Source organism: Canis aureus, chromosome 6, assembly GCF_053574225.1.
Source record: "Canis aureus isolate CA01 chromosome 6, VMU_Caureus_v.1.0, whole genome shotgun sequence".
Taxonomy (NCBI): domain Eukaryota; kingdom Metazoa; phylum Chordata; class Mammalia; order Carnivora; family Canidae; genus Canis; species Canis aureus.
Genome location: NC_135616.1, coordinates 62,869,370 through 62,895,020, shown reverse-complemented (window position 1 = coordinate 62,895,020; position 25,651 = coordinate 62,869,370). Strand labels below are relative to the sequence as shown.

Sequence of the window (25,651 nt, the reverse complement as noted above, 5' to 3'; positions counted from 1 at the left end):
TAAATACCTCAAGCTTTTGTCTTGCTTGGTTGACCAAAGGCAGCTTCTGTTGCTTATGACTAAGAACCCTGACTGAAAAGATATTTTCCTTAATTCCCCATAGACCAATTAAGTCAGTATAATAGTATTAAATTAGACTTAGTCATAGGGATAATACAATGAAAATGTAACATTGAAAGTAAACTATCACAGGCCCCTAGGTATTTGCTACTTTTAGAGCCTACAAGCCTACCATGCGCTCCTAAGGAAACTTTCACAGGCCTCTACACCCAGTTTCTGACAGGGCTACATGTGCAGAACCTAGCTTGTCAGGTCCAATTAGCTTTAGGTATAGTGCCTATGGCTCCCAATATTTTTAGGGAACCATGAAAATGTTTTAATTTTAATTTCTTAAAATGGATTTTTTTAAAAAAGTTTAAATTTTAAATAATAAATAGAATGTATATGCATTATTATAAAAATATAATAATGAATCCAGCTTGAATTAAACAACACCATATAAAATACGTGTGTATGTGTATAGAGAATAGAGAAATCAAAAATAGATCATATACATATAGTATACTGGAGATTACCAATGTACCAAGTCAGTTCAGTGAGGGAATTTTTTTTAAACAAATGGTGTTGAAACAACTGTAAAAATGTATGGAAAAAAGTAAACCTTAAGTATTCACTTCTGCAGCACATACATATACCGAAGTTGGAATGATACAGAGAAGATTAGCATGGTGTTTATGCAAGGATAACATGCAAATTCATGAAACAGCCCATATTTAAGAGTCGACCTTAGGTATTTTTACCACACACAAAAATCTTAACTATGTGAGGTATTGGCAATGTTAATTAGCTTGATTGTGTTAATCTATTTACAATGTATATGTATAATAAATTCTTACATTAGAACAATCTAATTAAATAATGATTAAAAAATGAATAGACACCTCATCCAAGAAGATATATGAATGGCAAGTAAGCATATGAAAATGAAAAGTTGATTACTGTCACTTGTCATTATACAATTGCAAATTAAAATAACAATAAGATACCATTATACACCTATCAGAATGGCAAAAATCCAAAATACTAACACCACCAAATGCTGGCAAGAATATGAAACAAGAGGAACTCTCATTCATTGCTAATGGGTATGCAAAATGGCACAGCCACTTTGGAAGACAATTTGGCAGTTTCTTACAAAACTTAACATTCTCTGACCACATGGTCTGGGAATTGTGTTTTTGGGTATTTACCCAAATGAGCTGAAAAGTTATGTCCACACAAAAACCGGCACACAGCTGTTTAAAGCAATTTTATTCACAATTGCCAAAATTTGGAAACAATCACGAAGTCCTTCAGTAAGTTAATGGATAAATAAACCACAGTGTGTCCAGAATAATATTATTCAGCATTAAGAAGAAATGAACTATCACGCCATGAAAAGACATGCAGGAACATTAAGTACATGTTACTAAGTGAAAGAAGCTAATCTGAAAAAGCTACATGTGATTCCAGCTATATGACATCCTGGAAAATGCAAAACTACAGAGACAGTAGAAAGATCAGTGATTGTCAAAGGATGGGTGTATGAAAGGATGAACACATAGAATATAGAGGAATTTAGGGTATTGAAAGAACTCTGTGTGATATGATACTAGAATGGTGGATGCATATCACATTACATATTTGTCTAAACCCACTGTACAACACCAAGCATGGACCCTAATGTGAACTATGGACTTCAGGTGATAAAGATGTGTCAATTGACTGTAGCAAATGTAACACTCTGGTCCAGGGTGTTGAGTGGAAGTTGCAGTGGGAGAGGCTATGCATATGTAGAGGCAGGAGGTAGATGGGAATTCTCTATACCATCTGCTCGATTTTGCTGTTAATCTAAAAGAAATCTCTAAAAAATTAAAATCTATAAAAAATGTAAGCCATACACTGAGAGAAAATATTATTATTTTTAGAGATTTTATTTATTTATTTATTCATGAGAGAGAGAGACAGAGAAAGAGAGGCAGAGACATAGGTAGAGGGAGAAGCAGGCTCCATGCAGGGAGCCTGATGTGGGACTTGATCCAGGCATTCCAGAATCACAGATGCCCAAAGGCTGAGCCACCCAGGCATCCCTAGAGAAAATATTATTAATATGTAGATTTGGTAAAGAACTTATATAATAATACATAAAAGACACATACAAATTAAAATAAAAGGATAAAAAAGTTTTAAATATGCAAAAACCAGGTATTTCACAAAAGCAGCTTTGAAAGTGGCCAGTAAGCACAGGAAAAGATACTCAACATCATTAGTTTTCAGGGAAATATGAATTAAAACCACATTAAAATTTCACCTCATACCCACTAAAATGGCTAAAACGAAAAGACTGATATCATCAATTGTTGGCGAGCATGTTGTACAAGTAGAACTCTCATATACTGCTGATAAGAGTATGAAATGATATAATCTTTTTGGACACGGGCACTTGGGTGGCTCAGTCAGTTAAGCATCTGCCTTCGGCTCAGGTCATGATCTGGGAGTCCTGGGATGGAGCCCTGCATCTGGCTCCCTGCTCAGTGGGGAGTCTGCTTCTCCTATTCCCTCTGCTCTTCTCCCATTCTCATGCTCTCTCTCTCTCTCTAATGAATGAATTTTTTTTAAAATTTTTATTTATTTATGATAGTCACAGAGAGAGAGAGAGAGAGGCAGAGACACAGGCAGAGGGAGAAGCAGGCTCCATGCACCGGGAGCCCGATGTGGGATTCGATCCCGGGTCTCCAGGATCGCGCCCTAGGCCGAAGGCAGGCGCCAAACCGCTGCGCCACCTAGGGATCCCTAATGAATGAATATTTTTAAAAAAATCTCTTTGGACAACTGTTTGGGAGCTTCTTTTTTTAAAATATTTTATTTATTTATTCATGAGAGACTCACGGAGAGAGAGGCAGAGACACAGGGAGAAGCGGGCTCCATGCAGGGAGTGATGAGGGGGTCTCCAGGATCACACTCCAGGCCAAAGGTGGGGCTAAACCACTGAGCCACGTGGGCTGCCCTGTTTGGGAGCTTCTTATAATATTATACACCTAATGACCCAGCAATTCTACTCCTAGGTCTTTATCCAAGAGAATGAAAATCTACATTCACAACAAGTTGACTAACAGTATTTGTAACTGGAAGCAAATAGGATTATGGATTTTTAAAAAATGTTATGTATGTATATAAAAGAAATTTGTAATAAAGTACTAATACAACAATTTGAATAAATCTCTAAAACACTGCACAGAGTAAAAGATAACATACCATATAATTCCATTTATGTGACTTCAAAAGCATAATAACCCATGGTGATAGAAATCAGAACACACCTGCCTATCTGGGAAGTGAGACATGAAGGAACTTTCTAGGGGAGATGGAAGGGTCTTATGTCTCCACTGGGGTGGTAGTTACATGAATACATACTTTTGTTAAAATTCATCCAATTGTACATTTAATATCTATGCATTTCCCTGCATGCAAATTTTAGATCCATAGGAAAGAAATGTTATCGTATAATTACCTTAAGCTTGGGTAAGCAAGACATATCATTTACATGTTTTTTTGTTTCCCACCCTGGTGCCTAGAATTGTTCAGCACACAATGACTGCTCAATACTTGTTTGAGGGAAGTTAAAACAAATGAATCAATTGTTTTGGCAGTTCATAGACATACAATGAAATATTTAGGTAGTTTCTTTTAAACATGTGTTTCGTTTCCTACCAATAACTCCTTTTAAAGAAAATACCTTTTTTCTGTGTTTCAGATTGTCAATGACCACTCTAGCTTTGAACAAATTAACTCTCTCTGACAGTCAATATACAAGTATATGTGTACACGTGCATGTCTCCAGTTGTCTTAAGTTTTTCTCCTGGGATAGAAACTGTCTACAATTGGCTAATTATCTTTTAATTTTTTAAAAAATATCTTATCACATGAGTGTATTTTTTAAAAGATTTTATTTATTTGAGAAAGAGAGAAGACTCCCTGCTGAGTAGGGAGCCTGTGTGGGGCTTGATCCCAGGAACCTGGGATCATGACTTGAGCTGAAGGCAGACACGTAACTGACTGAGCCCCAGGCACGCCTAAGTGTACTGTAAAAATAAACTGAAAACTAAATCAAAAGTGCTTTTGAGAAATATCTCTTTGCTCAATTAATGATTTTCAAGATAATTTCCCTTCAAAAAGTAGAGAAATGACTGTAAAGTTGTTCCATACTGTGTTTTTTTTTTTGTTCAGACTGTTCCCAAACTAAAGCATTTATTATGGGAAATATTTTCTTTAATAGTAATTTTCAAGTTTTAAAAAATAAAGACTACATAACGATAGGTAGATTACTCATGTTAGGCTAAGTCTCTTTTTTTCCTTAGATGTGACTTGAAAGAATAGATTTTTTTAAAGCTTCAGTTAAAAAAAAAGCAGATGGCAAAGATATGTTACTGAATTCTAGCTATTAAAATTTGATATCTAAATTCCAGATGAGAATGAAACGAATGCGAATGTGTAAATGTTAATATTTACATATAAGAGCTGTATTTTCCAAAAATGTTTTGCTTTAGATTAAGCAAGAGTTACTCAGAAAGTTTATGGTCTTTCCCAATATGAAAATATTGCATTGCAAAAGCCAGAAGTTTCAACAATTTCCAGATTAAGAAATGAAGTCTTAGTTAATTTGAAAAGATGAAGAACTTTTATTCTATTATATAACCATCATAAAAGGAAACTTCTGAACCACCACCAAGTTCTGATACTCTACTTTCAAGCTGAGGTCACATTCCTCTCCCCTGTCCGTCTTGGGATAGCCTCTTCTAGTAAGCATACATCTGGTTCAAATTCCCACCATATGTGATAAATCAATGCATAAGAGATAATAAATTTAGAAGACTATTTTCTTATAGGCTTTGGCTTCTATTCTCTTAGCATTTCCAAGTCTGATGATTTTTCCATCTTAGATTATCTATGTTGTAGTAATAAGAGAAGGCCCAAAACACAGAATGTATTTAAGACCAAGAACTTATTTCCAAAGGCAATCAGCAGGAAACTTGAAATGATTAATCCGGTATCTTTATGAACTTTGAAAAACTGAACCCAACATTTCATGACTTTTTATGCTATAGTCCTTTTTATCAATTATCTTTAGTGATTGGGGATTATAACTAAAATATAATGAATATTCACTATTTAGATGATTTGTAGATTTATTCTTTTATTTTAGTATAAATATTTAGAAACCTGGCACCATTATTATTAGTTAAAGCGGGGTCACCAATTGTGAGAAGGTAGTTTAGAATAGTGGTTAAGGATATGGATTTGGGATGCAAGATGACAGCCACCACGGGCTTGGGAGTAAAAGTCTTGCAATTTTCGACTGTGGGAAGAACTGGAAGAAGGCCAGAAAGGAGTAGGAGGTGGCACAGTTAGCTGAGGTCTAGAAGATGACAAAGATATGACACTTCTAAGATGGACAGGGATGATTGATAATTGGGCCTCCAAGAACAATTTATGAAAACCGAATATATAGCCTTAAAATAGAATGTGGGCCTAAATACCAGAAGCACCCCCCTTTGTAAGATTTGTAACAAAAATTAATATGAATGGAGTTAATAATTCTAATGGAGTGGTGGACCCAAGAGCCATATCAGTGCTAGTAAAATGGCAGAATTCATATAGCATCAAAGTTGTCCTGCAAGAGCTCTGGCGCCTAATGATCTCTAAAGAAAACATGAAACTCCCTCAGCTGCTCCAAGGACAGTGTTACAGCAATTAATCAAAAAGAGAAACCACAGGCCCTCTCCCCACCCCATTCGATTTAAGCAGTCACTTGCTTAAAAATGTCCACAGTAGTACGTTTTCTAGATACATCTTGTAAACCTCAAAAGTACTGGAAAGGGGGGCAGCTCTGGTGGCTCAGCGGTTTAGCGCCGCCTTCAGCCTAGGGCATGATCCTGGAGACTGGGGATTGAGTCCCATGTCAGGCTTCTTGCGTGGAGCCTGCTTCTCCCTCTGCCTGTGTCTCTGCCTCTCTCTCCTTTCTGTGTGTTCTCATGAATAAATAAATAAAATCTTAAAAAAAAAAAAAAAGAAAAAAAAGTACTGGAAAGGAAGCTCCCATTCAAAGGCAATTTATCTTAAGATACTGTAAATGATACTAATTTTTTGTCCATTTGAGATACATGCTATGCTATAACAAATCATACTGTGAAGTGTAACCACTGCCTACATAGTTAAATTTCTGGGATCAAGAAAGTATATTTAGATTGATTCCCATCATAACTGGTGGGGCACAGCTAAATCAACTGTGAAAAGACACATCACACAATCACCCTGTTGCTGATTACAAGGCCTGGGGTCTCTGCTTTCTCCCCTTCTACTCCTGCTGGCTCCCTCCCTCCTTCCATTGACCCCTCTGTCCCTGCAATAGCCTTCCAGCTTGGAGTGGCTTGCTAGAATAGGCATCAAGGTTTCAGGTCATAGCCTGAGGGACTACTGCTGGGTGTGCAGGGGTGCTTCAACTGCACCCCTGGTTTCTTTTTTTAAGTCTTAAATGATGCCCTCCCCACTCCAAGCCATCATCCTTTCTCCACTTCCCATGACCATCCTCAGCCGAAGCATAGATTGTAACCCCCTCTGCTCCCCTCTGAAATTGGCCTTTGGTGAGGAATTCAGGGCTTTCCCCATATCTTCTTGCCCACCTTAATGGAGGGGTGCTGCATTTTCCTTTCTCCTCAAGTCCCTTTTTGCATCATCACCACCCAACACTTCCTTGTTTTGGCCAAAGCCATCAGGTAAGGTTGGAAAGCGTCTCTAACTTCCCTTGTTTAGTTTGGAACATTTACTCACTCTCCACCAGCCTGGGAATGAATATTGGGTCCTCAGTCCTGCCACCCTCTGCTGTCATCGTCAGCTGATACTGTTTTTTAGCTCAGGTTTTGATAAAATGAAAAGAACAGTCACCAGGGGTACTCAGACCTGCCAGCTCTCAAAGTGCTTGGTGGTAAAACTTGGAGAAAGGCCATAGAAGATACTTGTAAGCACACACGATCCCTCTGAATGAACTGTTTTCTGTAATTGCTTTTGCTTTTAACAATTGAAGAAATTTTAAACAGGGTTCTTATGTGGTCATCTTACAATCCATTTGGGTCTAGTTTGGAATCTGACAATTGGAACAAAAAGAACCTTGGATTTGATGCATGCTTTGTTTTTGGTGCTGCTGTGTCTCATGGTCCTCAGCAGGGATGGAGAAAAAAAACTTGGTGTGCACAGCAGATCCCCGAAATTGGCAGGCTTGACTTCCTGGCAAATTGCTGCGTTTTTCCACTTTTCTGTTCAGGACCACTAAATGCTGAGATGTGGATGCATACTGAAATAAATGCAATTCATTGTGTTCTAAAGGTTTTTTTTTTTTTTTTTTAATTTAGTGTTTCTGCAAAACCACCTATTGAAGCATCAACTATCAAGTCTGAAAAGCAATCAATGTTTCCATTAATCTTTTTTGGGGGGATACCTTAGTTCTAAAGATTTAATATCCTGTAAGTAAAGTTGAACATAACAGTATTCCATAAGCAGCCTTTTTATTGTCAGACCATTGCCTGATTTTAATATAATAAAAAAAAAGTGTGTGGTAAAAAACAAAAAAGGATATGGAATATGCTCATCCTATTACTTGAGGTGACTTAGGATAAGTACTGAAATGCATTAAACCTCTATTTTCTAATCCATAAAATGGTAGTAATTATGGTAACTTCTTCATAAAGTTGGCATAAAGATGAAATGAGATGATGCTTCTAAAATACTTAGCACAGTACCTGACACATACACAATTTATGAGATTTTTGGCTATTACCATGGTTGTGAATTTACCTACAACTCTTCTCATTTTCAGGATAAAGCTAATATTGCCAAGACTGGAAATCTATGAGAGGTGTTGTTCCATAGTGTGTAATTAAAAATGGGCCTCAAGGAAGAATTATTCCTATTGCATTTCTCTTATTGGCCTCATCACATTTGGTATGTGTCTCTGTCTCCTACTTGATGCTAGGTTCTTTGAGGATAGGGTCTATGTCTCTTTGAATTACTGAGTGTGGTTAATTGTAGAATCTTGCAAAGGGAGTGTGTAAATGAACATGTATGCAAATACACTTAAAAATTAATTTTACATTTTGAGTTATTTATGTGGTTTTATTTATTTATTTTTAAAGATTTTATTTATTCATTCATGAGAGACACAGAGAGAGAGAGAGAGAGGCAGAGACACAGGCAGAGGGAGAAGCAGGCTCCATGCAGGGAGCCTATGTAGGACTCAATCCCCGGTCTCCTGGATCATGCCCAGGGCTGAAGGCAGGCACCAAACTGCTGAGCCACCCAGGGATCCCAATTTATGTGGTTTTAAGTAATCATAAGGAGTGACTCCTTTTAGATCCCTTGAGTCTAGAAAGCAATATAGACATTATAGCTACAAATAAAAGGATAGTTAAAAATCATACATTGTCATTTGTTTACATTTCAAGGAGGAGATCTAGTTTAGACATTTTATATTTGAGATCCCTAGTAGACATCCAAGTAGAGGGGCTGAACAGGGAGTTGGATTAAGTTTGGAGAGGTCTTTAACATTCCAGAAACTTTTAGAAATCTCTAAGTCTGGAAAAATTGAGGGTAGTTAACATACGGTTAGTACTTACAGCTACATTACTGAATAGGATCACCAAGAGGGAGGATGTAAATTAAGAAGGGAAAGAGTCCTAAGATTAAACTCTGAGACATTCCAAAACGTAGAGTGTGGGGTCGTGACATGAAGCCAAAGTAAGAGACTGATCTGGAGAGGATCAGAGGTCAAACAAATTTGAACCAAGAGAAAATCAATTATCCCATGTTCAGCTCTCATTGACTCTGGCTCTTGCTCACATCTATGTTGGGAGCTTTTTACAAATTCAGTATACTATTTGGATCTATCTCTAGTTTTCCTAATTAACTCTCTGCTTCTCACAACCCTTATTCGATACTCTGTTCTGTATGTGTCTTCAGATTGGGCCCACTGAAATCTTTAGGATCTAGAGTCAAGGTCAGGGCTGCCCTTTGGCCAGCCTCAGCTAACACCAGCCCTGTTGCACCTTGCCCTTATTCCTCACCTCACTTGTCATCCTCTCCCGGAAGAGACGGAAAGATAGCTCCTCTTGATGATTTGGCTTCAGACCTCCTGATTCAGCTTTCAGGTGGGTGTAATACACCTCCTCAAACTTATCCTGTGCCTCCCTTTCTTGGACTTCCTTCTTGCCTGTGTATTGTATTTTTGCTCCAGCTCCAGGCATTTGGCCACTTTAGAGAAACAACCTGTCTTTTTCAGTCAGTCTCTGACTCTATCTGCAGCCCCCCCCCCCCCCCCCAGCACTCTACTCGGACTACAATGACAGGTGCTCTTGCTGTGACCCTCTGGGTCATCTGATCCGATCTAGAAGAAGGTCAAGTCTCTTAAACCCAGTCTAATATATTGCCTAAGCTTTTTACCATATGGTGATCTCAAATAGTCTAGAAAATAAAAATTCCCTGGAGAGAGAGAGAGAGAGAGAGAACATATATATATATATGATGGAAAATTCAAATATTTGATTCCTAACCTACAACTTGTATTTGTTTCCAGTAATCACAAGCTAAATCAGCAGCAATTTCTGGAGGGAGTACTAGAAGTCTAATTAGCAAACAATACTTGATATTTCCCCTAGAGACTGTGGGATATAAATTAGGAGGAGAAGAATAGAATTCCAAGATAATTATATAGGTCCTAGAACTCTTTTAAAGGGTTGTTGCTATTTGAGGGTTCTGTAATCATTGGTTGGTCCCTGTTTAACCTAAATTCTTACTAAGTTGGGTCAGGAATGTTTAGGGGAGATCTAGTAATAAGACCAACTCCCTGATTTTCAAGGCCACTACACAACTAGATCTCCAGAAACAAAGAATTTCCAAGTTCTAGTTTTTCTATTTGCTTTGGCTGATGATGCCTGACCTTGAACAGCTTTTTTCTTGATCCCTGTCCTTCAGTTAATAATAGGTGGATATGTATAGAAATTTCACTCACATTTATTAGATGTTTACTTTTTACATGCATCTGTACTGCTTTTATGATAAAATGCAATGTTTTATTCCAGTGCCCCCCTTAATCCCCATCACCCATTTAGACCATCCTCTGCCCATCTCCCTCCATCAAACCTCAGTTTGTTCTGTATTGTCAAGAATCTCTTATGGTTTGCTTCCCTCTCTTTCTCTTTTTCCCTTCCCTTATGTTCATCTGTTTTTTTTTTCCCTTAAATTCCACATATGAGTTAAATCATATGGTATTTGTCTTTCTTTGACTCCTTATATTGCTTAGCATAATACACTCTAGCTCTATCCATGTCATTGCAAATGGCAAGATTTTATTCTTTTTGATGACTAATATTTCATCATGTGTATATGTGTGTATATGTATATACAATACACATATACACCACAAATACACATATACACACACATATATATACCACATCTTTTTTTTTTTTTTTTTTTTTTTTACCACATTTTCTTTATCCATTTGTCAGTTAATGGACATTTGGGCTCTTTCCATAGTTTGGCTATTGTTGATCATGCTGTTATAAACATTGAGGTGCATATTCCCCTTTGAATCTGTATTTTTTAAAGATTTTATTTCTTTATTCATGGGAGACAGAGAGAGAGAGAGAGACAGAGATATAGGCAGAGAGAGAAGCAAACTCCCTGTGGGGAGCCTGATATGGGTCTCAATTCCAGGATCCTGGGATCAGGGCCTGAGCCAAGGGCAGATGCTCAACCACTGAGCCACCCAGGCATCCCTGAATCTGTATTTTTGTATCCTTTGGGTAAATACCTAGTAGTGCAACTGCTGACTTGTATGGTAATTCTATTTTTAACCTTTTGGGGAACCTCCTACTGTTTCCAGAGTGGTTGTACCAGTTTGCATTCCCACCAACAGTGTGTAAGAGGGTTCCCCTTTCTCCACAACCTTGCCAACATCTTTTGTTTCCTGTGTTGTTAATTTTAGCCATTCTGACAAGTGTGTGGTGGTATCTCATCATGGTTTTGATTTTTATTTCTCTGATGATGAATGATATCGAACAGTAGCTTTATCTCATTTTTTAAAGTTATATGATATAGTACTGTATAGAATACTAAAATTTATTTAATAAAAATATGACTTATATTCATATATTTACAAGCAATGTAAAAACATCCATATATATATATATATATATTTCTTTGCACACTTGTATGAGTATTTCTGTAAGATACATTCCTAGAACTGGATTTTTTAGGCTGAAAGACACACACATTTCAACTTTTGAGATAGAACTACCAAATTGTCCTCTTAAAAAAGTTGTGTCATTTTTCATGCACATCGTTAATGTATGTAATATCTGTGTTCATAAACATAAACCAACAATTGGTATTATGATTGTTGGAACATGGTAGATAGAAAATTACACCTATTCAAATTTTCATTTTCTAAGTATTATTGTAATAGTTAAACACACTTGGTAAAATATACAAAGCAAGTATTTTTAGTGACTGCTTTTTAAAAACTATAGTTATTTTCATTGCTTAAAGGCATAACAGATGTATCTTAGGAGCAAAGCATATGTATAGATATATAAATATCTATACATATACATACACACATATATATATATATATATATATATATATATATACAGGCATTAAAGTACTTGACGCATCTTTTTTTTTCCCACCCCCCACCCTTGACACATCAAATACACCCATTTACAGATGAGTGACATTGTGCCCTCATGCTACTTTCACTCTCATGGGTGGGTTGGGGGACATATTTGCATACAACTAATGTAGGCAAGTGCATGATGGAGAAAGATGTTAAATCTAGTTTGAGAACTAGTAAACTTTCAAGTTCCACTGGGATAATAGATTAATGGATAGCATGTTGAGTTTTTACTTTTGGTATGAAATATTAGTACGTTTTGACAGGACTCTTCAAAATAAACATCTGAATAGGGTTCTACTTGAAAGTCCACCAATAACAAATTTTCCTGTTGGCTGATATTCTTTGGGTGGGGGTAGCTGGAACAATATCATATGACATTCCTAACATGGGCTCTCCTGATCTAAGATTGTTTCTGTAGTATTCAATACCACAGATAGCAACCTAATTGGTTTTCTGTTCTTTTCCACCAGCAAGCTCTGTATTTTCTGCATTTGTTATTAAAGATGGCTCTTTTCCTTTACCATGAATGGCATAGTGTCTACAGATTATGCTTGATATCTTCTTGCGATGCAGTTTGTATTCACTATGTGTCAGGCCCCAAGCTAAAGGGGATAAGAATATGGCCAAGCCTAATTAAAGAGCAAGTCAGGAAATGAATAGGTTGGCAAATAGCTAAGAACTGGATCATGTGGAAAAAGGGACAGCTGTGTTGAGGTCAGGCCCACAGTCGTCTTTTTTAAATTTTAGGAAAGGGTCAAACCAGGACAGCTAATGAATAAAGTCCAAGAGTGAAGACTAGAAGCTAAAGATGTGTAAATGTCAAGAAGTTAAGGAATTGAAATTACACTAAGAACATCAGTATTGTCTTAAAACAACTAATTAGAAGAGTGAGTGTTGGAGAGGGACACAACAGGGTAAGTTAAGTCATCCATATACCTTTAATAGGATACTATGACAAGAAGGTTCCTTTGTAGTCACCTCAATCCCACACTCCATATGTGACAGACTTCATAATTCTTAAGGGACAACAGTCAATTCTGATCTTATAAGCATGGTCTGTGAAATTTATTTTAAAAATCAAAAAACTTTTGCATAGACTAAAATCCTTTTTTTTTTTTTTTTTTTCATAGACTAAAATCCTTAGAAAATATCTCTTTCTATATGTAACACATAAAACCTTACTATTCTTAATGGGCACCTAGGTGGCTCAGTCAGTTAAGTGTCTGCCTTGGGTTCAGGTTATGATCCTAGGCTCCAGGGATCAAGCCCTACATCCTGCTCAGTGGGGAGCCTGTTTCTCCCTCTCCCTCCCTCTGCCTGTTGCTCCCCCTGCTTGTGCTCTCTCTCTTTGCCAAATAAATAAATAAAATATTTTAAAAAATGAAAAAAAACCCCATTATTCTAGGCTGACCAGAATGGTTTTCAGATTTACCTAAATTATAACTTGCTTGAATGTCTTATTCAATGTATATTTTAATGGCTTTCTTCTGTAGAGTATAAAATGCTAATGACTCAGCAGATGGATGGATACTGCAGGGGTTTCCAGATCTTGATATAGTCTAAAATAAAACAAAATTTTCTTTGTATGGGTGGGAGTTGGCAGTTCTTTTAAATTCTTTACTAAAAACATTTCCAAGAAATATGTTAGATAAGGAATGTCTTTACCGTGCACTCTCTCATCCTACAAAAACCATTCTAGCACCATGCTTGCTTTCAGTGGGAAAAATTAAAATGTCCACCAAGGCAGTATGAGTAAGCTGTAATTTGACTTAGGTATTTTGCACTCTTCAACTGTACTTCCCCACATGGATCTTCCAGCCTTTTTTTTTTTTTTTTTTTCCAGAGAAATTTCCATTTTAGTTCTGAATTTTAATCTTAATTATCTATTCCTTGTTCACTTCCAGGATGATTCTTAGTGTTCCTATATCAATGCCAAAGCACAAATCTCTTCCCTTGCAGTAAACATTTTGGAAAGGAAAAAAAACTTCCAAAGTTTATTAGAATGGAATAAACATTTTTCATATTAGAAAGCTTAAGCCGGTAATTATTAAACCATACCTTAACTTACATCTGAAGTGGATATCACAATATTTCCCAGATATATGCTCCATTATTAAGTACAAAGAAACAGTTGGCTATTTGTGTTGCATCAGAATGAAAACTTTTATTCATTCTTTTGACTTTTCAAAACATATGCTGGTTCATTATTTTAATAAAATGTACTAACAGATGTTAGGCAGAATGTGGCCACATCTGGGAGACATAAAATACTATTCCAAGTCTCCATAGGAGGGAAGTAGCAATATTGTTTAGTTCTCCCCAAAAGCCTAACTGGCCCATCTCATTTAATCTGCTTAACTCCTTTAAGTTGAATAGTTAAGAGTAGCACCAATTATTTTGGTTGCCTTGAGAATAGAAAAAGGAAAGCTAAACTAAAACACCAAGGGAAATTCCACAAAACGAAATGTACTATGCTGAAATACAAATAAAACTTCACTAAAGCCTGTGGCTAGAGCTATATTTTTTCAGCTGAAGAGGTTGTAAATCTTAAGTTGCTGGCTTCCTGAATCCACCTTGAATTATGGGTCTCTTTAGGCCTTTCTACAACGTCCCTACTTTAGTTGACCCTTTCAAAGAAAGCACAACACATCTACAAGATGACAAATAAAGATTTTGGTAGAAGATATATTTTGACAACAGTATATATATAGACAGCGATTAAGTCCCAAGCTATTTCTGTCTTCTAACCTAACTTTTAATTTTATTTTGTTTTCTTAAAGCAAGTTTTCTAAGAAAACAAAAACAAGACCTGCTGGTTTTCTGTCAATGGATCAGGTTTATACACTGTTGCACTGAACATCATCTCTAGCTTCTTAAAAATAGACCACACTGAGGATTGGAATAATACTAGTGTTGGGAGGAAGCTCTGGAGATGTTTGTCTTATATGCTGCTTACCCATTAGAAAGAAGAAAAATGCTGGAGTTCTATATGCAGCATAGAGTGGGAAGGTACATGTGGCACAAAGGAAAGTATCCCTGGATTTGAATTCAGATGACTTAGGTGTGAGCCTCAGCTCTGCCACTTATGAGCTCTATGTTTGCAAAAGCTAGTTAACCACAGAAGTCACATTTTCCCTGTCTATAAAGTAGGAATAATACGTTGGAGGACTGATCTGAAGATTTAGTGGACTAATAATTAATATAAATGCCCTATATAAACTGTGACACATATATAGCTTATCATTAACAGGCTGCTGGTGGCCTGCAATCTTCATTTCAGAAGAGCAGACAACAATTAGATATTTGGAGTATTGTTGAAAAGAAACCCATATGGTATATGCAGGCAGGTAAAAGGTTCCCATTTCAAACACTGCCGGGGATCCCTGGGTGGCTCAGCAGTTTAGTGCCTGCCTTTGGTCCAGGGCGTCATCCTGGAGTCTTGGGATCGAGTCCCGCATCAGGCTTTCTGCATGGAGCCTGCTTCTCCCTCTGCCTGTGTCTCTGCCTCTCTCTGTCTCTCCTGAATAAATAAAATCTTTAAAAACAACAAACAAACACACTGCCTAAATAGGGAAAGATTCTATAAGGACTAACTACAACCTTAATAGAAATTTTTGCTTGTAAGTGATAAAAGTGAAGCAAACCAAGCTCATAGGTACTGCTCTATTTCATATACACATTGGGATCAGATTCCCAGTCTCTCATTTTCTTAACATCTATTTATTGAGCATCTATTAAATATGCCAAGCATCACACTAATCTCTAGGTATACACTTGTGGACAAGATTTTTGCTCCCAAGGAATTTATGTCCTACTCACATTAATAGCTCAATTCCAAGAACTTGGCCAAGTGTTGGCACATAGTAGATGTTCAATAAAAGTTGCTTGAGCCAAACTAATCTAATTTTGTAGCATTACCATAGCAGAAAGTTGGTAAAGCTGTGAAATTTGTGATTAAAAATGATTTTTGTACTTAGTTAACCATGTGATTAATAGGGTACTACTTCTCAAGTTTTGAGAGAATGTAATCTTTTTTTTTTATAGGTAAACTCTATCCCCAACATGGGGCTCAAACTGACAACCTCAAGATAAAGAGTTGCATGCATGATCCTCCAACTGAGCGAGCCAGCTGCCACAAAAATAATCTTTTTAACTAGAGTTCATGTAGTCATCTACCTATAGTATGATACTTGTATTATATAATGTTAACTTAACATTTCCTACTCAAAATATGATTTTTACTTCCAATTAGTACATTTAACATGGGAGCAGAGTATTAGAAGAATGTATTTTTAAGGGTAATATCCCTTAGGTCAGGTCAAAAAATTAGCAAAAGGAATGTAGGTTGGATATGTCAAGTCACTATAGACAGACTGATATTGATTTAATGTACAACTAAAACAAAGCAAAAGAAAATGGAAAGTCCATTCTATTTATATGATCAAGGTGAGATAGCTACAAAATGGTGGACCCTCTGTCAATCTGGTTCTTAGACTGGAAAAGAGGGACTCTGATCCTTATGAGGAAGCATAAACAAGCAATAAACTTCTGTTGTGTTAAGGCATGGAGATTTCGGAAATTTTATTACTATACTATAGGAAAATCTTTCCCGATTAATAGTCAGGGGAGGCCCATAGTACTTTCAATGCCAAGTTTCTGAGTAAGAGATAAAATAGGTAATATGAGTTCCATTAATTTGTCAGTAGTGTCTTTCTTTTAAGGATGCTAGCCTGAGGTCTAGCTTTTTAATCACATTTAATCCAGATATCCCATAAGTTTTCCATTTTCCCACTAATTCTCCTGTGAATCTTTTTTAAGTACTATATTTAACTTTTATCCATAAAGTTCCTGTGCTTTCTACAAATGATCACTTTTTGCAACATCAATGGAATTTCTTAATCTAACCACACATCATTATCTTCACAGGCATAACTGGAGCAAAAGGTTCTGAATTATGAACACCCTTAATTGAACTGCACATGCAGTCGTCATGAATAAAGGAGGGATGGTTCTATAACTGCGCTATCTCTAGAAGGTGGACCTTTATAGGAAGGGAGAAGCAGCAGCACGCCCTCATTATAGTTCTTCCTTGACTTACAACAAGGCTATGTCCTGATAACCTGGCAGAAGTTGAAAATATCCTGTCGAAATCCATTTAATACATCTAACTTGGGCGGCTGGGTGTGGGGGTGGGGGGGTGGGGTGGGGGGCTCAGAGGTTTGGCGCCACCTTCAGCCCAGGGCATGATCCTGGAGACCAGGTATCAAGTCCCACTCTGGCTCCCTGCATGGAGCCTGCTTCTCCCTCTGTCTCTCTCTCTCTCTGTCTCTCTGTGTCTTTCATAAATAAATAAATAAATATTTTAAAAAATAATACACCTAACTTACTGAACATAACAGCCTACCTTATATGTGCTCAGAACACAATAGCTACAGTTGGGCAAAATCCTCTAACACAAAGCCTATTTTGTAATAAAGGGAATAGCTCATATAATTGAATATTGTACTGAACGTGAAAATCAGAATGGTTGTATAAGGGTACAAAGTGGTTGTAAGTGTATCATGTATTTACCCTCCTGATCAAACAGCTGACTGTAAGTTGTGGCTCACTGCTGCTGCCCAGCATCACAAGAGTGTCCTACCACAGATAGGTAGTGCAGGAAAAGATCAAAATTCAAAATTTGAAGTACAGTTTCTACTGAATAGTATCACTTTCAACCACTGTTAAGTAGAAAAGTCATACATGTAATTTGGGGACTATCTGTATTTTGACTTTTTTTTTTTCATACTGGAGAAATAGCTTAACCTTGAAGGGTTTGTTTGTAGAATCTGAGAATTTCTTTTCTCTTCTTTTCTTTTCTTTTTTCTTCTTCTTTCTCTCTCTCTCTCTCTCTCTTTCTCTTTTTCAGTAGGAACTCCAAGCCCGATGTGGGGCTGGAACTCGCCACTGTGAGATCAAGAGTCACATGTTCAATCCACTGAGCCAGCGTTCCCAAGAATTGTCATTTCTTATGTAAGGCTATAAATAGTAGATAAAAGTTTTCAAGTCACTGAAAAAGAATAATGCGGGATCCCTGGGTGGCGCAGAGGTTTGGCGCCTGCCTTTGGCCCAGGGCGATCCTGGAGACCCGGATCGAGTCCCTCCTCGGGCTCCCTGCATGGAGCCTGCTTCTCCCTCTGCCTGTGTCTCTGCCTCTCTCTCTGTGTGACTATCATGAATAAATAAATAAAATCTTTAAAAAAAAATAATGCTCTGCTTGTTTACTTTAATGGACCGTTAGGTAGGATATGGAATGTGTTGTCTTTAATATTTTAACACCTGTCCTCTTCCTTTCTACCCATCCAAAAACTATCCACCGCAGTACTACTCAAATCCTAGCTCCTCAGGAAATCTTCCTTCAACACACCAGCTGGAGTTGATCCTTTCCTTTTCCAAAATCCTATGTAGATTCATACCATTTATCTGGCATCGCTTGGAGAGTTTTAGAAAGTTCAAAAGCTGGAGAGGACCTAAGAATCATCCAACACAATCCTCTCATTTTGCAAATGAGGAAAATTAAGTCCAAAGAAGTTAGGCAATTTATTTAAGTCACATAGTTAGAGATTCATCGGAGGCTATAAACCTAGTTTGCCCAATTCCCAGGGTGGTCCAATTTCTTTATGCCACAAATGCCTTCCTATGTACTGTCTGATTTCGTTGGTCATCTTTTCAAGAGAACAGGACATCCCACCAACAGTATATACCTTGAGGTCAGGGAACTCTTCCTCTGTTACTACTTCTTCAGTTTGCCGCTTAACTTACACGCATTTTTACATATTTTTTTTTTGTAGACTAATTGGTTGCGTTTTGGGTCGTGATTACATCTATCTAATCTATCTTTTTTTTTTTTTTTAAGATTTTATTCATCTATTTATGAGAGAGAGAGAGAGAAGCAGAGGGAGAAGCAGGCTCCATGCAGGGAGCCCAACACAGGACTCGATCCTGGGACTTCAGAACCACGCTCTGGGCCGAAGGCAGATGCCAAACCGCTGAGCCACCCAGGGGTCCTCAGGGGTCCCTAACCTATCACTTCTTCTTCTTTTTTTTTTTTTTTAATTTATGATAGTCACAGAGAGAGAGAGGCAGAGAGAGAAGCAGGCTCCATGCACCGGGAGCCCGACGTGGGGTGGGATTCGATCCCGGGTCTCCAGGATCGCGCCCCGGGCCAAAGGCAGGCGCCAAACCGCTGCGCCACCCAGGGATCCCCCCATCACTTCTTACATTCTCAAGTTGAGAGGATGATACTGGAAGGGGCCGAGGAGACAGGAATAAAACAGCAAGGTATGCTGGCCAGTAAGGGCTGAGGAAAACCGTCAGAATACTTACAGACGTCCAACAATATACTTCTAGAACAGAAGGTCATTTTCCCTGGAATGACTGGATCTTGCGGGTTCCCTCGGCCGGGATGGTTAAGCGGGTGCCGGCCGAACGGGGAGGCAGGTGCCGAAGTTCAGGTGAAGTTCTAGAGCGGCCTGCCTGACGAGGATGTGCACCGGCTGCGGTGGGCGTAAGGCCGGGAGGCGGTCACCGAGAGCAGAACTCGCGGCCCGGGCCCCCCGCAGCCGGCCAGGGAGGCGTCCCGGGGGCACCCGGGCGGGGGCAGCAGAGCCCGAGCGGCCCGGCCCCAGCGACGGCAACCGCGGCGGCGCCGTCGACATCCGGGCGTCGCCCGGGGGCCGCCGACCCCGCGGAGGGAGGGCGCCGGGGGGCGGGGCCGGCCGGCGGGGGGCGGGGCCGCTCGCGCCCTCCAGGCCGGCACGAGGCGGCGCGCCCTCCCCTCGCGCCGCGGGCCTCCCCGCGCCGTGCACGTCCCCGTCCCGCGCCTCCGCCCCCTCGCTCGCTCGCTCCTTCCCGCCCTCCCCGCAGCGCCGGCCGAGCCGGCTTCCCCTCAGTCTCTCATGAATATTGAGCGGCCCCTGTTGTATTTCCCGAGCTCCATTGCGGAAGCCGAGGCTCGCCATATTGTGCGGCGGCGCCGGCGGCCGCGGCGGCTTCTACCTGAGTCTCGGTCTGGCCGCGGCCGGCGGAGTCCCGGGCTGGGGCGGGAGCCGGTGAGTGGGGCCGGGCCGGGAGGCGAAGGGCGCGGGAGCTGCGGGCCGGGACGCGCGTCGGCTCGGCGGGGCTGCGGGCGGCTGACGGCGGCGCGGGCACCGGGGGTGTGTTGCCCGCGGCGGGGGGGGTGTGAGGGGAGATGGCGCCGCCGCCGCCGCCGCCGCCCCCGCCCCCGGCCGCTCTCGGGGCGGCGATGGCGGGGGAGGCAGCGTCTCATTGTTCCCGTTTGTTTCTTGGAGGGTCTCGGCGGAAGTGGCGGGTCCGACCTGCGGAGGACCCAGTGCGGGAAGCTCAGGGGTTGCATCCCTTCCTTGGTTGGGAACCCCTCGCCGTCGGCTCCTCAGCGCGGAGGCCGAGGCTGCGGAGCCGCCCCCCCGTCGTCGCCTGCGAGGCGAGGGCTCCCTCCCTGCGGCGCCCCTCAGGAGGCCGGCGGCGCGGAATGCGGGGTTTTTCCTCAGGGCTTCCCCGTCGCTGCCTCGGGGGTGTGCGTCTGCACCGTGGGGGTGGGGTAGGGGCGCTTTGTGCAGAAGGCCCCCTCCCCTCCCCCCGGCGGTGCTGGAGTCGGGGTTCGCGTTTGGAGGCGCCCCTCGGCGCCCGGGGTTCCGTGTGGGCTGCGGGGGGACCCCCTCCTGGCCGAGGCATTCCTGGAGTGCCGCCCGCCTGCCCGCGAGTATCTGTTGCTGCTTTCTGAAACCGCGAGGTTGCCCTGGCCGAGTCGTGGGGGGAGGGGGTGCCTTGGTTGGCTTCTTATGGAAGCTTCGCGTTTTGAACATGGTCGTTGACGCCGAGATCTTTGGTACCGGGTGTCGCCGGGGGAGCCCTAGCTCTCGCTTGTCAAAGATACTTTTCCTCCTCGAGAGAAGAAGCCTCCTTGCTCCCAGAGATACTGTTGGTTTGGGAGAAAAAAAAAAAAAATTGGTCTTTGAAACTTCGTTGGTTCGTTCCGATTATTTGCCCGCTAAGAGCATAATGGCTTTATGGTCTTATTATCCCCTTTAAGCCTTTTTTTTTTTTGGTGGTGGTGGGGGGTATATACTGCATGGCTGTCAGAAAGTTGGAGAGAATGTGTGCCTTTAAGGGGTAAAGTGGTTCGAAAATGTTGGATTTCCTTGAGGCGTGTGAAGAAATTTGTTAACTGTGGAAAGGACAGGTTTGCAATCAGCGTTTTGGGAAGACGCTTTTACTTTTAAAAATTAAAAAATAAAAAACCACTGAGACATGGCTTTGATGTTTTAGGCTGAGAAGTATGTTTAGGACTAATGTTTGAGTGCTTTGCATTACATAATCTACTTTTGATGAGTTCCAAGACGATAAGCTGGAATACTTAGTGTAATTGGTAGATAATCTACTTTCCCCACTTGCATCGGGGTATAGTTGGATTTTTTAAGAATTTAGCGTGGTGTCAGATCAGGCTTCTTACAGTGAGTATCTGACCCTTTGATTTACGAAGAATTTAAATGGCAGCGATAAGACTTTGGTTATTCCTTTTCCCCTCTGGAATTTCAACTTGTCACAATCAACAGGTATCTCTTCAAATCTTGATTGTACATTTAACATGTTTAAAGTAAAATAATGGGTAGTTATATAAGACTCCATTTTCCAGAGATTGCACAGCAAATATGGCCCCTTACTTTTTCTGAGGATTCTGAGTTATTTCCTTCAGATACTCTTGTGGGATCCACCTGTAGGGTTAATTATAGTAGGTGTGAGAGAGAAACGGAGAATTTATGATGGAAAACTGCCTAGGTAGGCTAGTCTGAGTATTTTAAAAATATGCTGGGGGTCCTCAAACTTGCTACAGAGAAAAATTTCAAATTAGAGCTACTTACATTGTGTAGACAATGCAGACATTCAAAATAAGGCATTTTGAGTTTTCTTTGCCTGTATTGAACGCTCAAATAGCTAGTTACTAGGTTCGTGTGGATAGAAATAATGTATAGAGCAGGTCGGCAAATAGGAATTTCGTTTTTCTGCACAAATTTCAGTGTGTAGTGCCAGGTCTTTTTCTAATCTGATTTATTCATGGTTTGTGTTTCTATTACGTGGTCTTTGGAGTAAAGGTGATTTATGTCTAATGAATAATATATAGCCAGATGTTTTAGTGACAGTTTCATTTCTATACGTTAGCAAAGAAGCATAATTCCCTCCGGCAAGAGAAGTGAGTTAACATTAAAATGCACTTTATTAAAGCTATGGACACATTTTTAGTATGACTTAAAGCACCTCATAATTTTTTAGCAACTTATTAAATCTGGATAAACTAAACAACCCATCACAGTCTGCCATTTTTAAAAAAGGAAAAATACTGTGTGATTATGCACATTCTGCCCACATACAGATCTACACTTGGTTAGTGTTGTTTATCTTTTTTTTTTTTTTTTAAGATTTTATGTATTTATTCATGAGAGACACAGAGAAAGAGAGAGAGGCAGAGACACAGGCAGAGGGAGAAGCAGGCTCCATGTAGGGAGCCTGATGTGGGACTTGATCCCCTGTCTCCAGTATCAGGCCCTGGGCTGAAGGCCACGCTAAACCACTGAGCCACCCGGGCTGCCCAGTGTTGTTTATTACACATAGCGTGAAGACCTTGTCATACAACATCATTTATCTATTTCCTCATTTTTTTCCATTTCTCTGAAATCTTAGTTATGGTAACTTATTGAATATTTGTTTGCATTTAACTAAGTAGATCTCATATAATTGGGGATACAAAGGTACAATAAGATTTGCCTTGTCCATTCCTTCTCTGTAGGTCAAGATCCTGTTAAACCTCTCTTACCTTTAGTTTTCCACCTAATGTATCAGATGGGTCCTTTGGTGTCTCTTGTAAGGAATACAGTTCGATTTTACATGGACATATTGACTGTGGTAATAGGACTCTTGGCACATAAATAGAGGTTATGTTAGTATGTCTATATAGCATGTAGATGCTAAGGGGGAGTAGGTAGCCCGTGATCCAGTTTTATGCTAATTGGAGGAACTCCAGTGAAACTGGCCATGGATTTTCAAGTTTAAAATTCTTTTCACTTCTCTTTTTGCCCAGTAGATGTTACAGGCAGCCGAAGTAGACTAATGTGTCTAGGCCTAGTGATACTCATGTTGGAAGCTCAGCACCTATGATGTTACTAAAAATTCTAAGAAAGATTCCTATTGCTTGAATGTGCTTTCTCTCATTTCGTTTAGAAATGGATTAACGGGGACGGGGTGGCTCAGCGGTTGAGCCTCTGCGGTCTGCTCAGGGCGCTCAGGGTGTGATCCTGGGTCCAGGGATTGTGTCCCGAATTGGGCTCCCTGTGAAGAGCCTGCCTCTCTCTCTGTGCCTCTCATGAATAAATAAATAAAATCTTAAAAAAAAAATGGATTAACAATATGTTTTCTGCTACTAAATATCTGCCATTTTGTCATAATTTTTTAAAAAAATCAGTTTAAATACAGTCACGAAAAATCGTTTTTGTAGTTAATCTTGAATTAAATTATCTAATGATAATATTAAGTAGCAGACCATGTGAAAACTATCGAAGCATTTTGGTCATTTATTTTCAACAGGTGTGTTGATTATGGGCTCTCCTGCAAGGGGGATTTCTCTTTGTTTCTATGCTATAGAGTGGAGTTGTATTTTATGAAGAGATTAGATTCTAACGTCAGTGCATAAAAAGAAAGTCACGTGGTAAAAAAATGACGCTTGAAAAATCCTTTAGGAAGGGAGAACAGTAAACAAATAAGTTCAGCTCAGCTTTAGTATTGGAACAGATTCATGTTCAAAAACCCCCCAGCAATCTACTGCATTTAGGGGCCGTGTTGAACAACAACAAAATACTTTTTAAAATATATTTTTAAAGTATATTTTTAAAAAATATTTATTTACTTTTTAAAGTAAACTATGCCCAGTGTGGGGCTTGAACTCATGGCTCCAGATCAAGAGTTGCATGCTCCACTGAATTAGCCAGCCAGGTATCCCCCAAAATGTATTTAAATATAAGAAGCACAGTCAGCATGCCATCATGCTTACATGAGGAAAAGCTTGTGGGAGCTGAGATCTTTGAAGAACAGATCAGCTTACTGGCTCATATTTTCTCTAGGATATGTGTTCTAGTGAAAGGAGGTGGTTGTGCTTGGAATATCCTGTGCTGTTTAAATATTTCTCATTTCCTTTCTTTTTTTCTTCCCAAGTTTGATAGTTTAAAACACAAAAGTTAAATGATTTTTATGATACAACTCAACAAATTTTTTTTTAAAGATTTTAAGTAACATCTATACCCAACGTGGGGCTTGAACTCAAAACCCAGAGATCAAGAGTCACGTGCTCCATCTACTGAGCCAGCCAGGCACCCTCAACATACAAATTTAAAGGGTTTTAAGTTATCTTTTATAAAATAGATTTTATCTATAGGAATAATTCCAAATTTTCTTTACTTTTCTCTTCAGTGAAGCAGCAAGATCTCTCAAAGGAGAGCAGTTGGAATCACTGTTTGACAGTGGAATAGTCCTAGTAGAGAAAATAGTAACTTCAGTAAGAATTTTAAAGAGGACATTTAGTTTAGGGAGTTGGTTAAGTGGTTGTAGGAGCAAAGAGAACATTACAGTGTAATTGTCCTAAGACTTCAGAAAAGAGACTCCATTGGCCTCCTTCTGAACCTTTGAGGAGGTCATCATTCATCTGCTTATCATGTCCTGGAAGTACCCAAAAGTACCCAAAGAAACTGGAGACTGAAACCCATTGCTGCTGCCGGGTTGAGGGGTTGCAATTGCTGCTGCCAGGAACTGGAAGGAAGTTCTTTGACTCTCCTTGCTTTCCAGTTCTTTTATTATTTTATTTTTTTTTTTTAACTTTTATTTTATTTTATTTATGATAGTCATACAGAGAGAGAGAGAGAGAGGCAGAGACATAGGCAGAGGGAGAAGCAGGCTCCATGCACCGGGAGCCTGATATGGGATTCGATCCTGGGTCTCCAGGATCGCGCCCTGGGCCAAAGGCAGGCGCCAAACCGCTGCGCCACCCAGGGATCCCTCCAGTTCTTTTATTACCTCCACTGTCAAAGCCTGATAGGGAGAGCTGTCAGAAGTCAGTGAAATACAATTGTACAGTCTCCCCCAGCACCGAAGAGCAGAATTTAGGTAGTTTTGGAGTTGAGAGACAATGAGTAAATGATCCACACAAAATTGTGTGGGTTAAAGTACAATAATTTAAATCGGGAATCTTATCCTTACATTGCTTGTTCAAAAAAACACGTGCTGATTATCTTCTGTTTGCCAGTCACTATGTAAGGGATTAGGGATAGAAAAATGAATTGAACAAGATCTCTTCCTTGAGGAATTTACAGTCTAAATGGAGATGACAAGTAACCCATCTTACAGTGTGTTAAATGCAATAACAGATGAGTGATGTGCTTTGGGAACCCAAAGGACATTGCAACCTACTTGCCTCTTCTCTGCCTTGCTAAACTTAATGACTACTATTTTCATTTTGTATCTTGATCAAATCCAACTTCATTCTCTCTACTGTGCTCAGCTCAACTCCTATGAAATCTCTTTATCTGAGATGCCTCAATTTTGTTATGTAATCATAATCGTTATTAGTTAAGCATTTCCTGTGCCTTATTGACTTAGATTGTAAAGACCATCACTTTCTCTGCACTTCTAGCCTAGCCTAGTACTGTGAACATAGAAGATGTTCCAGAAATATTTATTTTTGCGGTAGGTAATGGGAATTTAAATGTTCATTATTGCTTTTGCAGACATTGTTTCTTCCTTCCAAGGTCATTAGAAAATAGTTTGAGTAGAGTTTGATTTTAT

At 39.8% G+C, this 25,651-nt stretch overlaps 2 protein-coding genes, 1 non-coding gene and 1 pseudogene across 8 annotated transcripts in view; 3 read left to right on the top strand and 1 right to left on the bottom strand.

Moving 5' to 3' along the window:
- The window catches only part of NIBAN1 (niban apoptosis regulator 1), a 214,477-nt gene extending 195,112 nt beyond the window's left edge, over positions 1-19,365 (bottom strand). The window contains exon 1 of the mRNA XM_077901926.1: positions 19,133-19,365. Coding sequence (XP_077758052.1) covers positions 19,133-19,169 — 37 coding nt within the window. The 5' untranslated portion in view covers positions 19,170-19,365. The remainder of the gene's footprint in view (positions 1-19,132) is intronic.
- On the top strand, positions 667-777 carry LOC144316589 (U6 spliceosomal RNA). The gene has a single exon (XR_013382535.1). It is a non-coding gene; the product is annotated as a U6 spliceosomal RNA (small nuclear RNA).
- On the top strand, positions 5,350-5,823 carry LOC144316241 (ubiquitin-conjugating enzyme E2 variant 1 pseudogene; annotated as a pseudogene).
- Positions 19,222-25,651, top strand: part of RNF2 (ring finger protein 2) — a 49,577-nt gene continuing 43,147 nt past the window's right edge. For 2 of the 6 annotated variants that reach the window (XM_077901945.1, XM_077901943.1), the window contains exon 1: positions 19,639-19,857. The gene's annotated coding sequence lies outside the window, so the exon portion shown is untranslated. Of the gene's footprint in view, positions 19,261-19,638; positions 19,858-20,770; positions 20,795-25,483; positions 25,553-25,651 lie in introns of those variants that run through there. The other 4 variants (XM_077901946.1, XM_077901942.1, XM_077901947.1 and 1 more) reach the window with 4 other exon arrangements.